This window comes from Gnatocerus cornutus, chromosome 9, assembly GCF_029298725.1.
Source record: "Gnatocerus cornutus isolate USDA-ARS CGAHR chromosome 9, icGnaCorn1.1, whole genome shotgun sequence".
NCBI lineage: Eukaryota > Metazoa > Arthropoda > Insecta > Coleoptera > Tenebrionidae > Gnatocerus > Gnatocerus cornutus.
The window spans coordinates 9,746,463-9,762,371 of record NC_142241.1 but is presented as its reverse complement, the minus strand read 5'-3'; the positions used below and the strand labels follow the sequence as shown (position 1 = coordinate 9,762,371).

At 36.7% G+C, this 15,909-nt stretch overlaps 1 protein-coding gene across 1 annotated transcript in view; it reads right to left on the bottom strand.

Moving 5' to 3' along the window:
* The window catches only part of fng (Fringe glycosyltransferase), a 32,467-nt gene that overhangs the window by 4,018 nt on the left and 12,540 nt on the right, over nucleotides 1-15,909 (bottom strand). The window contains exons 5-6 of the mRNA XM_088044508.1: nucleotides 11,277-11,427; nucleotides 4,049-4,134 (exon numbers count right to left, since the gene is read on the bottom strand). Of these exons, the coding sequence (XP_087900634.1) occupies nucleotides 4,049-4,134; nucleotides 11,277-11,427 (237 nt within the window). The remainder of the gene's footprint in view (nucleotides 1-4,048; nucleotides 4,135-11,276; nucleotides 11,428-15,909) is intronic.

Below are 15,909 nucleotides of genomic sequence, written 5' to 3'. Positions count from 1 at the left end.
TGATTTATGAGCGACTACTTTTATTATAAGATAAAACTGGGTGTAAATTAATTAATAAACAGTCTTCGGGTTCTGCGGGTTAATAAACTGAAGAAACATCAATGAAAACAGCAATTTTCTTTAAAGCCGTGCGTCAATATTAACTTAATTTATTAGTCGGCCGCTATCTATAAATTCGATTCAATGCGTTTACTTAACAGGAAAATTTCCCTTTTTATAGTGTTTCACCCGCTCGCCAAAGTATCACGGTATTAATTAGGAATGACTGTGCTAACGAGGAAAATATTCAAATTTCCCGTTTTTCATCCAGGAATAAGGAGGAGTAAATTGCTCTATAAGAGGAGCTTGTGTGCGAATAATCAAATTTAATTTCAATTTGGCGAGGGCGTTTTTCTTTGTGCGGGTAAAATCGTTTCTGCTTTTCTTTTTTGCGCGTTGACCACCCATTTCGGTTAAACCGCGTAATTTCATTCCTGTCTCGGTATTATGATAATAGACAAGTGTGAAATGAACAAAGCCAATTTATTCGCTGGATTCTTCCACGTTTGGATGGTCGACAATCCGTGGTTATTTCGTTTTTGAAGTTTAACACCACCACAGGACGAGAAAAAATTGCACTTCCCATCAAATAACTGCGACATGGTTATGCATGTGTACTTGGAGCTGGGAATGACTTCAGCGTCGATAATAATAGAAATTATTCGCTACCACGAGTATAATAATTGAGTCGGTTTTTCTAGGATTCCTCGCCGCAACGCCTCTAAGATTTACAAAGAATAATTACATCCCAGTAATTGGCCAACAAAATCGCCGTCGGTAATGCGGATTATCTGAAATATGCCAGTCGTTCCCTAACGAGACCATAAAATATTGTGTTTCTGTTGTTGTCGGAATTAGAACAGCCCGAGTATTCCGTAATGAGCACTCTTTTCAACCTTTAGTAAGGATTAATCGATTTGGCTCGACCGCCACTTTTTGTAACGAAGAATTTTAAGTGGCAAACCGAAGGGTTCGTTCGAAAAACTTTCGATCACGTTTGTCAATTTAGAACTGCGAAAAAAACCGCCGTATCAAGGATCCATCACTCTTCTTTATTTCCGAGTCGGGACTTTATGACGTCATAAAAGGATTCAAAACCTCCGAGTCAAGATGCTTAAGGTGTAACTGCGTAATAAGGCGGTTTTGCCCTCTAGTTGAACATGGCGAATACAATTTTTTGAGATGTTGGGAGAGACCTTTCGTACGATTAAGGGAATTTATCGACCTGTGGCCCGGTGTAATGGCCATTCTTATAGCGGTTGATGTGCAATGAGCTTTTGTTAAGAACATTTTTTATTAAGCAAAGGAGTACAAAAGAGTGTTGTGATTTCTTATCGGCGAACACCAACCGATCATTCATTTCGTAGCTTTAAACTCATCTATCTTCTACAGACATCGATTCGAAAGTCCATTTCAACCAGCAGAACAATCCCGCCAAGACTTTCTATGCAAGTTTCGAGTTCAGTTTTACTCTTATTATTTTGTTCTGGGTTTGCTCAGCTACCGAAATTAACTGCAATTCAAGAGAATACTAACGAAATGAGTTGTTCCAAATTCGTCTCGGATGACAAGTGCCTAGATCCTTATATTTTCTAATAGTCTTAACTGTGTTTCTACTTAGTTTTCTCCTAATCTTCTAGGATGCTGGAATTTTTGAAATTTTCGATTTTCAGGTTTAATTCGGAATCCAAATCCAAAATCTTGAAACTTTGTAATCATTAAAAAGGTAATTAAATAAACTTTCCATCGAACTATAGAAGTCGCCGCGAGAGTTAATTTTTGCCAAGATATTTAAGAAATACATAAGTAATGAAACGGTTTTCAAAAACATTTTGATACTTCTTTGGATAGGATGCCCACATTGTTATTTTAATTTTTACATGTTATACGTCATAATAAAGATTGAGATGTCTGCTTTCTAAAGCGGTGCTAAACACGTTATTATCTCTTATCATTTACAAGTTATATGACGAAAAATATGGAGTGATTTTTTTAAAAAATATTTATTTTTTCAAGAATATCTCCGGACATGTTTCGAAATCAGGTCATTCCACTTCTTCAATACAATTTTTTCCAAAATTTGTTGTGTAATTAATCCTTTTATTCTAGCAATAAAACTTTTGGAACGACAACGCTTGCTAAAGACGCTCATTGTTTCCTGTGTTAGCATTATACCAGATTCAAGTTTTTTGCAAAAAATTTCGGCCGCTCCAACATGCAATCTCGTCCCGTCCCATAATTACATCTTTAAAACCATTACTCCAAGTCGTTTAAAAAATCCGAGAGATTGTTATCGTCGATTCTAAACAACCGTTCTTTTTTTAATAACTCGCTTAATTAAACTAAACGCTCCATAATAACTACAAGAACATCATCTTCAACAACTTGAATATGAAAAAAGTCAACCGTTTCTAAAGAGGTAAATATAGTACTGTGAATTTAATAAAGTCCGACGCTTACACTTTATTGTTCTTTTCCTTTTTCCTTCATGTTGAATTATGTATGTCTTGTAAAACTTCAGCGTCACGGATTGGTAGCTAATATGCAATCCCAGTCTTAGGTAATGTCAGACCCTTAAGTGGCCAGTCATAGACCTATTTCATTAACAGTTTAACGGTCAGCCCGTCGTAATTACACGTCAAACCGGACCACTTAATGTCATAATTGCGACAACGCAACTACCGAGAGGTGGTTTTACGGAGATCAACGTCGTAAAATGCGCGTGCACGCGATTTTTCAGTTAATCTAATAGCAAGGACCATCAAACTGTAGATCGAACGTCGTTAAATTAAGGACGCGACAGGATAAAGTGTTGGTAATTGACCATTACACGGTTTATTTCGGTTTTATGCTTAGAAAGGCATTCATCAGTTTATGTGCACTTATACACCCAAAAGCTGAACCCTCTAACATATGCGTACACAGATAAAATTGTTGTTTCGAAATGAACGGGCGATGGCGTTAATGAACCATAAAATTGTTAGTCGGTTTTTTATATCTCATATCTTTCTTGAGACATTTTATGTTCGTTCTGAAATTAATTCAGTGGACCGATCCACCACGTCCCACGTCTCATGTGTATTTATTTCACGTTAAATAAAACTTTATGAATTCAGTTTCACTACGTTTAGTTTTATGTGCACAACAAAAAGCCAAAGATGCAGACCCGACTAATTCAGAAAACTGTTTTTTAAATTCGACTCTTTATTTGATTCCAAACTGTCTGCAGTTAACTTTAATGCAGCAAAGAGTAAACTCGTCGTGGCAGCAATTCAAAAATCGTTAAGTCTTTAATAAATGATGTCCATCTGTAAATAAAGCTCGTTTATGAAATAGACGATACTTGTAAGACTTCGTGCAGAAAGAAGCATTTGAAATTCTATTAAATACGCGAATAAAAGGTTTGAAACTTCAAGCTCTAAATTCTTGACCGCAAATACCACAATTTCATCTTAGATTGATGTTTATGACCACACAAGTTCCATCGCTATTCGTAATAAATGCTTTTATCTGCAGAAAAGGAACACTCATATTCTTGTCTAATAAAGCTTTCCATTGCGCTCACATAAAATTTACACACAATTTCCATAACAGCAGTAGGTATAATTGAATAAAACTAATAAAATCCACTCTAAAAGATGTAGTTTCATTAGTCATAATTCGCACGCATGATTCCGCAAACAAGTGTTCCACAAGGATCAGTCTGAAGTCCATTTCAATTCAACGAAAGGAGTCGATCGATTTTCGCAATGGAGTATTTGAATTTTGCACGGAATTTTGCAACAGTTCCGCCTTCATGCTCCTGAAATCCTATACATAAACACCCTTGTTATTTTTCACAGTAATCCAAATCGACGCTCCCTTTGGTACACATGATATTGTTTATGGTGATGGAAATTCTTCATGTCTGACAATTAGTGTCGCTTTACCGAGTAGAAGTTAGTGTCGCGTTTGATTAACTTTCAAATGCGTTCCACCCCCACGATAACATCCAGGAATTAGGACTCACCTGGCTACTGGCATCATCTTCAAGGCTAATGCCCGGCTAAGACAGAAACCTGCGCCGCCCGTGGCGAACCAGAACTTGATTTTTTGCTGAAAAAATCAAAAGCAATTAGAACCGAATCCTAAGAGTTTGGAGGACGGTGACCGCGGAAGCCCACACAATTAAACGAACAAACTCTATCTGTAACAAATTGGTGACGTTTTTAATGTAATTAAAGCGATTCGAATCGATGTGGCGAGACATAACATCACAGAGCGAACCACATCCGTTTGGCCCTGTAATTATCTACTTAATTTAGTGGGAAAATCACAGTTTTACGTAACTCATTGTGGAAATACAAGAAATTCTATTCACATTCTACATAGTTGAAATTTTTCCCCGTTCGTGCGGTCTTTCAGCTCAATAAATTAGACGTTTAATAACAAAACGCGCTATTAGATATGACTAAAAACTTGCCACTCTTGTTTCGCGGCAAAACCTCCGGAAAGTTAAATCGTTGCCCACCATGAAACCACGCAGATTTATCGCTCGTAATACGAAATTTACAAGTTCATTAAAGTTAGGAAAATCCGCGCGCATTGCATATGCAGAAATTATGCGTTTCGTGATGTAGCCATGAAACATGATTATTCATGACTGTGTCATTTTTGTGTTAACCTTTTCTTTCACATGCGTTTAATAAAATGGATTATGTTAGTTTAGTTTTATGGAGAGCTTGAACTTTCAGTTCAATTCTATCATCACAGTTGCGAGAATTTATTAACTGATGGGGTCGCGTCTAGTTGGAGTAAAACCCTTATTTGAAGCCGGAACCGGAATTTCGATGAAATTCCAGAGCGAGAATTTGGCGACCAATATGGGTTTCTTAGGGTAACGAGCTCTCAAATCTCGACAAGACATAAGGGAATTATTTTAGGATTAGTGAAAAAACGACGCGCGCCGTTAATCTTCCCGTTGCATTAGAAACACTTTTGAAAACGTTCGTCATAAGTTATCCTGTGCAGGTTCATTATTGTCAATGTTTGAAACGACAAAAATCATTTATCATGTCTTAAAAAGTGCTCCAAGGTATACTCGCCACTGAACACCTGTGCATACAATAAATTACAATTAAACGATGCAACTGCGAGGGACTACTTAGAGCGATTAACGATAGGAACAACAGACCGACGTAAAATAATTACTAATTTTATTCTTGGTTTCACACAAATTATGCTGGACGCGTCCGCTTTGAATTTCCTGGTAAATCAGAGAGGAATTTGTTATCAATAATTAATTGGCAAAAATACCCTCAGAGCAATCCCAAATTGGAATTCAATTCAGGAATTGTTAATTACAAACGGGGCGTTAAAAATGATCGATTAGATTGTAGCATTAAGTCAATTAATTTATTACCAACGGCGCATATTTTAGGAAAATAAATCCGTAATGCGGAAACCTGCAATGGGACTAGAGAAGACTACGGGAGGAAATTGGGCTTCGTCTCGAGACAACGAAATTAAGTGACGAGTAAAAATTCATTTGTTACTCCGATTATCCTGGAAAAATTGTGATAATTTCAGCAGTGGAGAAAAAATCGTTCCATAAAAATCCGCGTAATTGGCGCGCTAGTTTACCGAGAACTGGTGCTTCCTTAACAGCCAATTAATTTTATAGGCAATTGTGTAAACTATTCACAAGAATCGCTAATCCCGCCGAGGCCATGTTTGTTTAAATCCAATCAAACGCTGACCCTTGCCCCTAAAATTGTAGATTGCACATTCGAATCCACAAATTGCACGAAATTTTAGATGAACGACGTAATAAACGAGCAGTGCGAACGTTTTATAGGATGATAACTGGCACGTTATGGATGTGATCTGTAATTGACGGCAGTAGTTTGAAATACCAGAAGTGGATTTTTTCATGGATTTTATTATGGGCGTTGGCAGAGATCCCCGTGGTTCAGTCGCTGCTTCTAACGGTTCTGTGCAGAAATTAGAAAGGTCTAAGTGTTCCAGTCACGATCCGCGCACTTTGTCTTGTATATCAATTTATTTCTATCTGACATGTGTGTTAGCAATGTTGTCGGTCGTCAGTATCTCGGCGAACACGCCCAGTTTTCGACTTTTCAAAGCAAATGTCGAGCGCGGTCGACCGTTAAATGAGGCCTTAAATAAATCAGACGTGTCCGAGAGGAAACCTCGCCCTCATCACCGACGACAATCGGGAAAAAATTAAATGGACAAGGACTAATTGAAACGGGGGGAATTCAAAAACGTCGTGTTTGCTCCTTCATTTTTTAAATGATCAAAAATTCAACAGAAAATTCAAAATCTGATTCTAATTGCCTTTTTTTTTATTGCTACATTTTTAGATTTTTTGATGAGTCTGTACAAGTTCATTTTTTTAGATTTCGAGGGATTTTTCAGTCTTTCGACAATAGTAAAATGTCCAAATTTCTCTCTTTTGGGATTGAAACTGCCAAAGTTACGGAATTTAATAGGAAGTTAACACTTTTGGTTTGTTCAAAATGAAAATTTCTAAAAATGTTTTTGCTTTAACACTTTACAATTTATCACAGTTGATAAAGGAGTCAAAAGTGTAAAATCCCAAAATTTGGCTGCTGTGCAATTGAAGTGGCCAAAGTTACAAAATTTAATGTTGACTGATGAAAATTTTTTATTTGACGGCGATAAACAAGTCAAAAGTAGTAAAACCTTCAAATTTAAGTGTTCTGATATTTAAGTTGCCAGAGTTACGGAATTTAATGGAGAGAGGAGGCAATTTTTCGTTTCCAAAATAAAAATTTCTATAAATTCTCTTGTTTACTCCATTTTTTGTAATTTAGTACAGTTGATAAACAAATCGAAAGTAGCACAACCTCCAAATTTCACTGTTTTAGGATTAAAACTGTCAAAGTTACTGAATTTAATAGAAAGAGGAGACAATTTTTTATTCGTTTCCAAAATGAAAATTTCTATAAATTCTCTTGTTTACTCCATTTTTTTGTAATTTAGCACAGTTGATAAACAAGTCGAAAGTAGCACAACCTCCAAATTTCACTGTTTTAGGATTAAAACTGTCAAAGTTACTGAATTTAATAGGAAGTGTTGGGCGTTTTTGGTTTGTTCAAAATGAATATTTAAAAAAAATCTCTTTTTGCCCTAAAATTTTGGAATCTACCACAATTGAAAAAGAACTCTAAAGTAGAAAAAAACCCCAAAATTTGACTGCTATACATTTGAAGTTGCCAACGTTACGAAATTTAATGTAAACTGATGAAAATATTGATTACTGATGAATATTTCTTACTCTAAATAACAATTCTGTTTCTTGTTCTAAAATTTTGAAATTTAGCAAAGTAAACAAACAAGTCGAAACTAGTAAAACCGCAAAATTTGACTGCGGTACGATTTTAATTGCCATAATTACGGAATTTAATATCAAGTGAAATTTCTGGTTCGGCTTGAAAATGAAAAGTTCTAAAAATTTTGTTTTTTACTATAAAATATTGAAATTTGGCACTTTCAATGAATATGTCCAAAGTAGTAAGTAAAACCGTAAATTTTTACAGTTTAAGGACTAAAAGCTGCCGAAAGAACAGAATTTAATAAAAACTGGTGGAAATTTTTAGTTCGTCCTCAAAATAAAATTTTCACAAGTAATATAACGAGTGGGCTCGAAATTGTCGGAAAATTTTCCGACAGACGAGTAGTTTTTTCGACGATCAATTGCACGAGTTAGCGAAGCGAATGAGTGACAATTGTCCGGAGAAACAAACTACGAGTACTGGAGAAAAAATTTCCCACAATTTCGAGCTCCCGAGTTATATTCGTCATGAGAATTTAACGAACTGACAAGCAACTGACAGCTCGCGTGGTATTTTCGCGTGGAATTGTCACTGAAAATTTCACTAGTGAAAATTTCCAAGAAAAGTTTGCTGTGATTGGTTTATTTGAAAAAATAAATGTCTCTTATTGGTCGAATCTGTGGTGAGTTGAATTCTCTAAAAATTATGTGCTTTGCTCTTTTCAGATTTTATCAATTTTGTCACATTCATCGATTTTAAATATTTTAAGATCATCTATATTTAGTTTCAAAATTCATTTTCTCATTTTTCCAGAATACTAGAACCTAAAACTGTAAAAATGTTCCTAAATGATGATGTGAAGGAACCATAGAACCTCAAAATTTACTTACAAAGTCTGAACTTCTCGAAACAGAATTTAACAGGCTAAGAACTGACAAACAAACCTGAGGGGTCAATCTAAAACTTTCACAGTTGTCGGAAAAGAATTTGAACTAAATTTTAAAATAATTTGAAAGGTGCACATTAAGATTCCGTACGAAATATTGCATACAAGATAATTAATAGTTTATAATCGATAGGTATATTTAATTTTTTGTCGAGAAAACGTCCCGAAACTCTGAATAGACACGACAAAAACTGTAATTTACAGCTCCCGTATGCAAGGAATTAATTATGCAGTTAGTGCTCTGCAGCTATAAAATTTGGCTTTTCTTAAGCCATTTAAAAATGATTTACGACTCGGTGTATTGTGCATTTATAACTTGAGCTTCCATAACACAGTTTGATCACTTACTATCTAAAGCCAACCCTGTGTGTTATGCAACATATCTAAGCAGTCATAAAACTCTGATACACTTGAAATGGCAAGTCAACATTAAAACATTAAAACTCATGCAGAGAGTGTAACTTATATCAGTTTTGAAGTACATCCCACTTTTATGACAGCACCCGTTAAAGTTTTACTGTTGGTAATAAGATTTGCCTCATTTTCTCTCGGAAGTTCATTTGGCCATTAATCACTCCCACATGAACAAAAAGACGAAACCGAAAAAGGACATCGTTTTTCGTGCCATGTATAGACATCTGTCCTAGAGCAATCTTTCAGTAACAGCGTCGATTTCGCGATCGCCGTTTAATAATACGTATCAAAGTGCACCTAGGGCACTCGTTGATGAACGACTGCGTGTGCCAGATCTGTAGGCGCGCTCACCCAAGTGGAAAGTCCGTCCCTATCACCTCCAGCTATCTGCGGACGACCTGGCTGCTGGCCAGGAAGCGATCCACAGCTCCGTTTGAAGTTAATAAATTGCAATCAACGACTTTTACTAATCTAACATCGGGGATTTTTGCTCTCACTCCTGCCAGCTTCTAATTGGAACTTGTCGTTTTTTTTCCTGCTCCACCACTATGAAAACGCTTAAACCGATTTTATTACCGCGGTTGCGGTCTAATTGTAATTATATAACGCTGCAGGAAGAAGAGATTACAGTGCAAGCAATCGAACGCACTTGATGGTCATAAAAAGAGTTCGAAACGCGAAATCATTTACGGGACCCGAGGGTTTCGGCCACAGGACCTAAAAACCATCAAGAGATTGCAGTTAGTCTGAAATGTTGCTTTATAAAATTTTACTACCGGCAGATGTTCCTTAGAGGTTCGGAACCCGCAAAAGTAGGACCCCCAGGAATGGAAAAGGGCGTCGCTTCAATAAAGAGGATCTTTAGGATGAAAGGACGACGCTTTTGATGCCAATGTTCGCAAAATCGTTCATTTAGAATTCAAACACTATTTTTGCAACCTGTTGGATAACAAGGCGTCGTTTTCTAGACATTTAGAAGAGAACCATATAAATATACAATCGCAGGTTCTCACAGTTGCTCTAATTAAAAACTCCTTTGTGAAATTTTCCTTCTGTGACCACAAAAGCAGGACCTGAAGGAATGAAAAGTCCGCGCTTTAATGGAAAATATTCCAAGATAAAGGAAACACTCCTTTAAAGCCATGTTTATTTAGAATGCAAACTCTTTCGCAGCCCGTTAGCACGCAACTTTAACAAGGTGCAAATTGCACTAATGAAAGCACAAATTTGTGGAATGAAGCAAACTTAACAGAGAATCAACTCGATTTCACGCCTGACCAATACGATTCCAAGCGGTTGAAAGGATCTCTTAACTTCTCTAAATGTAAACACTGATACAAACGGTCCATACTATTGGAACAACTAAACACAAACAGCCTTTGGCGAATCATTGAATCAGAAATCTAACTCTTCAGTCAGCGTTTATAGCGCTTTTTTAGACAGTAGGGATTCTTTTTAAAGTAACTCGACGCCACTGGTTATGGCACGTCTGCACGCACGCCACTCGCGTGCATACCGAGGCGTGGTCCACCAGGAAAACCTCGAGGCTGCGCTACCGGGCTCATAGGTCATACTCTTGCCACGCCACGATTTATGAATGAAAGAGTTCCGCATTTGAGAGAAGGTTTACTTAAGTAGATCTCGAATTCAAAGCAGCGGAAAATGTAATTAAAAGTGGAAAGGAGGAAAAAGATAAGAATGTGAACGGTGTTATAGCACAGATATAGAACAATGCAGATAAAATGCCGGAACATGGCTATATCGTGTTACTGATATTGAAATGAAGACCTGCCTACAAAGCTCGTGCCAGAAACTCGTTATATCAAGCTTTAAATAAATTAATTAGCTGAAAAGGACGCTGTCCCAGAATTGAATTTCAATGAGCTTTATTCAAATTCGGAAAAAAGTTCATGGGAACGTGGAAAGAATTTTTTTTATCCTGCTTTCCTAAAATTTTTAAACAACTTCATCTTTCGGGTGCTAACAATCTACGAAACTTTGACAATTTTCAATAGTGACCCCCAAGAGCTCGTCAAATTGATGAATGAAAAGTTCCAAAGTTTTCTTCCTTATTTTAGAATATCGTAATTTGGGCTCGTTACTCCAGATTCATTGTTTAAATTTAAAGTTCAGCGAATTTAACAGAAATCTTGAAATTTTCTCGTTCTAAATTTTTGTGAATTATCAGACTCGATCAGTACAATAGAACCGATGTGCCACAAAAATTAATTGTAGTTTCATGAAAAAGTTATAAAATTTACTAGAAACGAGTGAATTGTATTAAAAGGTGTTTTCACATCAGTAAATGCTCATAGCAATAACAGCGTTGCGGTTACAACAAAAAAGATTAATAATAATTGCTTGACTGAATGAGCATTTTTACACAAAAATAGTGAAAATCATTCATTACAAACTTAATGAATGTGTTTCCTTTTCAGCTTTCTCAATGTCTTTGTTGAATTTTTTGTGTTTATTTTCGTTTTATATGAAAATACGTGACTGGAAGCAAATTTGAATACCGTGAAATCCGCTCAGTCATATCGTCACGTCGAAATGATTGTAAATTTGCAATTACTCACCGTGGGCTTCTTCTCCTTGTTGATAATTTCCAGCGGCGCTTGTATGCTGGGCTTCCCCAAGTACCAATCCTCTCTCGGATTATAATCCCCCAGGAACCGTACCAAGCGTGGTACATTCACGTAGTTGTCGTCATCGAAATGGCAAAACCACCTGCGAGCAAATGATTGATCGTAAGCGAGACGTTTCAGTCCATCGCAAGGGAATTTCTATGATTTACATATAAAGATCAGAGTAGAGAAGAGAAGCTGACAGTTGAGTTGGGCTTTGATGGATAACTGGACGGATAAGCAGTTGATAAATACGCAACTGACTCGTGACTGATGAATGCTTAAACGGAGATTTCTTATTTGATTAGACGGTAAAAAGAGAAAAATACCCTAATCAAGTTGACAAAACACGGATCTACGCCGCAGGAAAGTTTTGTCTTGTCAAAGAACAATGTAATGGTGATGTTAAGACGTGTAAAAGTCGTACAACATTGATAAGGATTGTTCAGCTATGCATTGAATTTACTGATAAGAAGAATCGTTACTAGAAAGTAATTTATTTAATTCCACAACTGGTTAGGTCGGAATATTCAAAAAAGAAGCTCACACGCGGCGGAAATTGCGTGAAAACACTACTTCTATTTACCTCTTCCACCGCATTCCGACTTCAATTACTTAATGGCATTTTCAAGATGCATAATGGGCCCCCGGTCGATGCCTGGTACAGGATGTACACAACAAAATCGACGAAAAAGTCAAACAGAAAAATTATGACGCACCGCGAGCGCATTCTCCTTCTGAATAAATTATAAAATCGCAACGGGGGCACCAATTATCCGATCATTGCGTATCCATGGTAGTGATTTATAATGTCCGATGGGTCGACGTGGAGCAGATGCGGACAGGATTATAATTAACAAAACTCGTTTTCTTCACGGCCCAAAAATTTATCTAAAATCACATATTAAACAGATTCGATTTCAATTAAACCAAGGACGAGGAGTTTATGGCCCAAGATGGGTTGCTTGGTAATATTTTAGCGGATTGCATTGTCCCATTTGGAGTCTCGGATGAGCCATAACTCCCATTTCGAAATTGGTTTCATATTTTACGAGAGATGCGCTGGAATTTATTCACGAGGCGCTGTGAAGCAAGAAATGTAGGTGGAAGGACTGACCACTCAAAAAGTAATGTTGGATTTAATTCCAAAGTTCGGTTTACTGGACTAATACCACGGAATTCCAATAATTATAGTAGGTCCGATGTTATTTCCATAATTTAAATTAGACCGCATTACTGGAAGCTGTTTCATCAACATTAAACCCACTCATGCTGCCGTAAAAGGGTGTAGAAGAGTATTTGAAATGAAGTTTGCCGTAAGCGGTTGGGGCTGTTGCTTCCACTGCTTATCATAAATGCAAAAATTACGTTCCTCTAAAAATTGGAATATCTACAAAATACAAAGGAATACTACGTTAAAAAAGAAACGAAAAGCAGTTATAGAATTTGTCTCTCTTCTTATTTTTTTTGGAAACGGTCCTGTCGTGTACAATAATCAGACAGAAAGATTAAAGCCCCCCTAGCGCAGTTTTCAATTTATTTATAGGTCACCTTCAGGATTTTTTTCCCGACCTCATAATTATGTCTTGGAAGCTACGAAAAACAACACTAATTTATTTTAATTAGCCGAAATTTCAGGTTTTATGATCACGGATTACTGTCGATTATGACACGGTTAATTTTGAAGCCGCTCCCAAAATGTTTCACTGTTTCATTAATTATGCTTGAGATTTTTTTTGGCCTTTAATAGTTTACTTTCTACTTCGCTATCATCCATCACGCTTGTTCTAATGCGTAATTAAACCGGAGGCCGTACTTCTTGCTTGATTAGCGCCGGACCGAATGAATGACTTCTTCATATTACCGACTGATGGAACTTAAAAACCATAGCATTCTCGTGATTGAAACATTGTGGAGTAGATTAGCTGCGATTATGACCATGTGGGTACCTACACGTTCGCCATTAATTAATTAGTTTAAACCGTACATTATTAATTGGGTAATTCGAGCTAATTGCAATTATGTAAGTGCATGTAGGGTTACAATCACAATTTGTAAGAACTGGCAGCAATTAAGCTCAATAAAGGTGAATTGTTAATTGGGAAATTGGTCTTGTTAACTCGCTTCTTAGTAGACGTAAAAAAAACACAAAAGATCACACAACCTCGCCCGGAAGAGTCCGGTAACCCAACGCACCTTTTGACGTTCATTGAATTTCTCGGTAAACGTTGCATTTTTCCGGTGTCTTCCACCTCTTCTCATGTTACTAGAACAAAGTGCTACCACCATGTAATAAAATATTCGCGACATGTGCTTCTCAGACAACCGGAACGCCTCAAATTTCCAACAATTTTTGTTAGTTAACCAGCGGAAAACGATCTTTTAAACGGCTGATCAGCATCTAAACAATTCCTTTGACCAGTTGTGCACCATTAAAGTTTGAAATCGTGCATGCAAATTTCATTCATTTTGTAATTGTTCGCTCGATTATGAGCGTATCGCGTAAATTCGATTCGCGTCTTTAATGAAACAATTAACACGAAATTTCGAGTTGAGAAAATGAGGAGACATTCAAACGTATTACTGTGGCGGCTTAGGTGAGACGAAAGCGGATATTTATAACGTTTTATTAAAACGGGGAAATTAAATTTTTCGAAAAGGGGGATTTAAAGACCACCTCTGGATATTTTGTAATAAAGAACATGCGTTGGAGTATTTAATGCAAAGTGACTGGAAAGGAATGAGCTTAGCTGTGCTACGTAATTTTCATTTAAAGTCAGGCCCATATTTATTTGTGTTATTTATCTAGACGTGGATGCATTTGGGGATTTAACGAGTTTTGGGTGGAGGATTACCAGAATTAAACCCAATCTTCCGAGGTTAAATTTTAAAACTAATTATGTGAAGTTCATTTTTGGATAATGGGGACACTTTTGGTTACACTTTTGTTAACCTGTTTCTCATGCATTATTCATCTCCTGTCATCCTCAATTTATATGACCACTCATCATCATGATGGTTTCATCTCTATTCCATCGTTTAACTTTAATTGCTCCAGCGTCCCACTCTTGGACGCTAATTACCCCCATTTCCGTACTTTTCAGTTTCAACACACCTTGTAAATCTCTCGATAAAACCTTGATCCGTTCTTTTCCTTCCCATATCGCATTTTCATTTCGAGCAAATCCACCTTCTTCCAAAGTTAGCCACCAGAACGGTCGACTGAAAACTTCGCATTCCATCCAATGTGGCGTTATTGCCGCTTGCAACTGACAGCAGTTGGCAGCGATCAAACAACCGTCTCTTCCGCAAGCAGAGAACTTGTTGCGTATACCCCCTGGGTCAGACATAATCGTTTTCGAATGAAAAATGAGAAGGGATCAGTCATGGACATCGCCCGTCCGACGGTAATAAGATTAATAAACGGGCGAATCGTGTAGGACGTCGGTCGATTTTATTGATACCGTCTCAGATTAATTGCGCTTGTGATTATATTGACTACGTGTAGGACTCGAGAGCTGTTGTTTAGTGAGACCCGCAGTGCTAAACACGGTAATTAATATTTTTAGATCGATCGACTTGCACTGGGATTGAAGGGAAGAATTATTAAGCCGGGTTTACACTGCCGAGTGACTTATCTGGGGCAAACGAAACCCTCATCAATATAGTCAAAACCAATATTGTGCAGATTTTTTTCCGGTTACTGTGGAAACTAGGCTAGTACTAGTACTGAACCAGGCCAGTGTGAATGCCGCTTTACTCTTGGAATTTATAGGCGTGGTTAAAAAGTGACAATGGATGTTTTTGCTTCAAAATTGCTAAGCTTTAATCAGAGTCATAAAAACAGGATTAATGCAACGCTCGGTATTATGAAGATTGAAGACAGTCGCCCAACTATTCACTGGTTTCTAATCAGAGCGAGCGCTTTGAAGGAATAAAATTGTTTCCATGCTTAGAAACATTGAATTTTGTGGGGGCTAGATATGAAATTAATACACAAATAAATTATGCATTATCATATTATCAACATTTGATATAATCTGTTTAAAAGGTTTAATAACAACATAACAACACTGTTTATGGAATTACGTTTGCATATCAATGGGATAATTCTGTCAGTATATTTGTAAAAAAATATTAATGGACAACATGTTTGCATTTCATTATGTGTGATGGAGGATCAAGCGCTAGCGCTAATGCTCTCTATTAAATCCGTAAAATTGTTTAAATTAATAAAATTCGGCTGTATCAAATAGTGGTAATAATCAGGACAATTCAAAGCAGGATTAGCAGGAATTAAAATGCGAAGGAATTAAAAGTCCTTCAAATGTCAAAGAGTCCTGATAAGAAAATCTTATAAATCTGGACTCAAAAATAAATTATAGCTTGTCTTTCCTGCAGAGAATTTACCGATTTACAACGGAGCAATTTTAAAGATCAGCAAGATTTGAAAGTTAGATATACATGGCAATTTTTATTAATCGATGGCACCACAACTAAATGTCAAAATACCTGCTAATCTGCACTGAAAATAACAAAAACAAATTTATTTATTTATTTATTTCATGGTTCTACAATTTGGTGA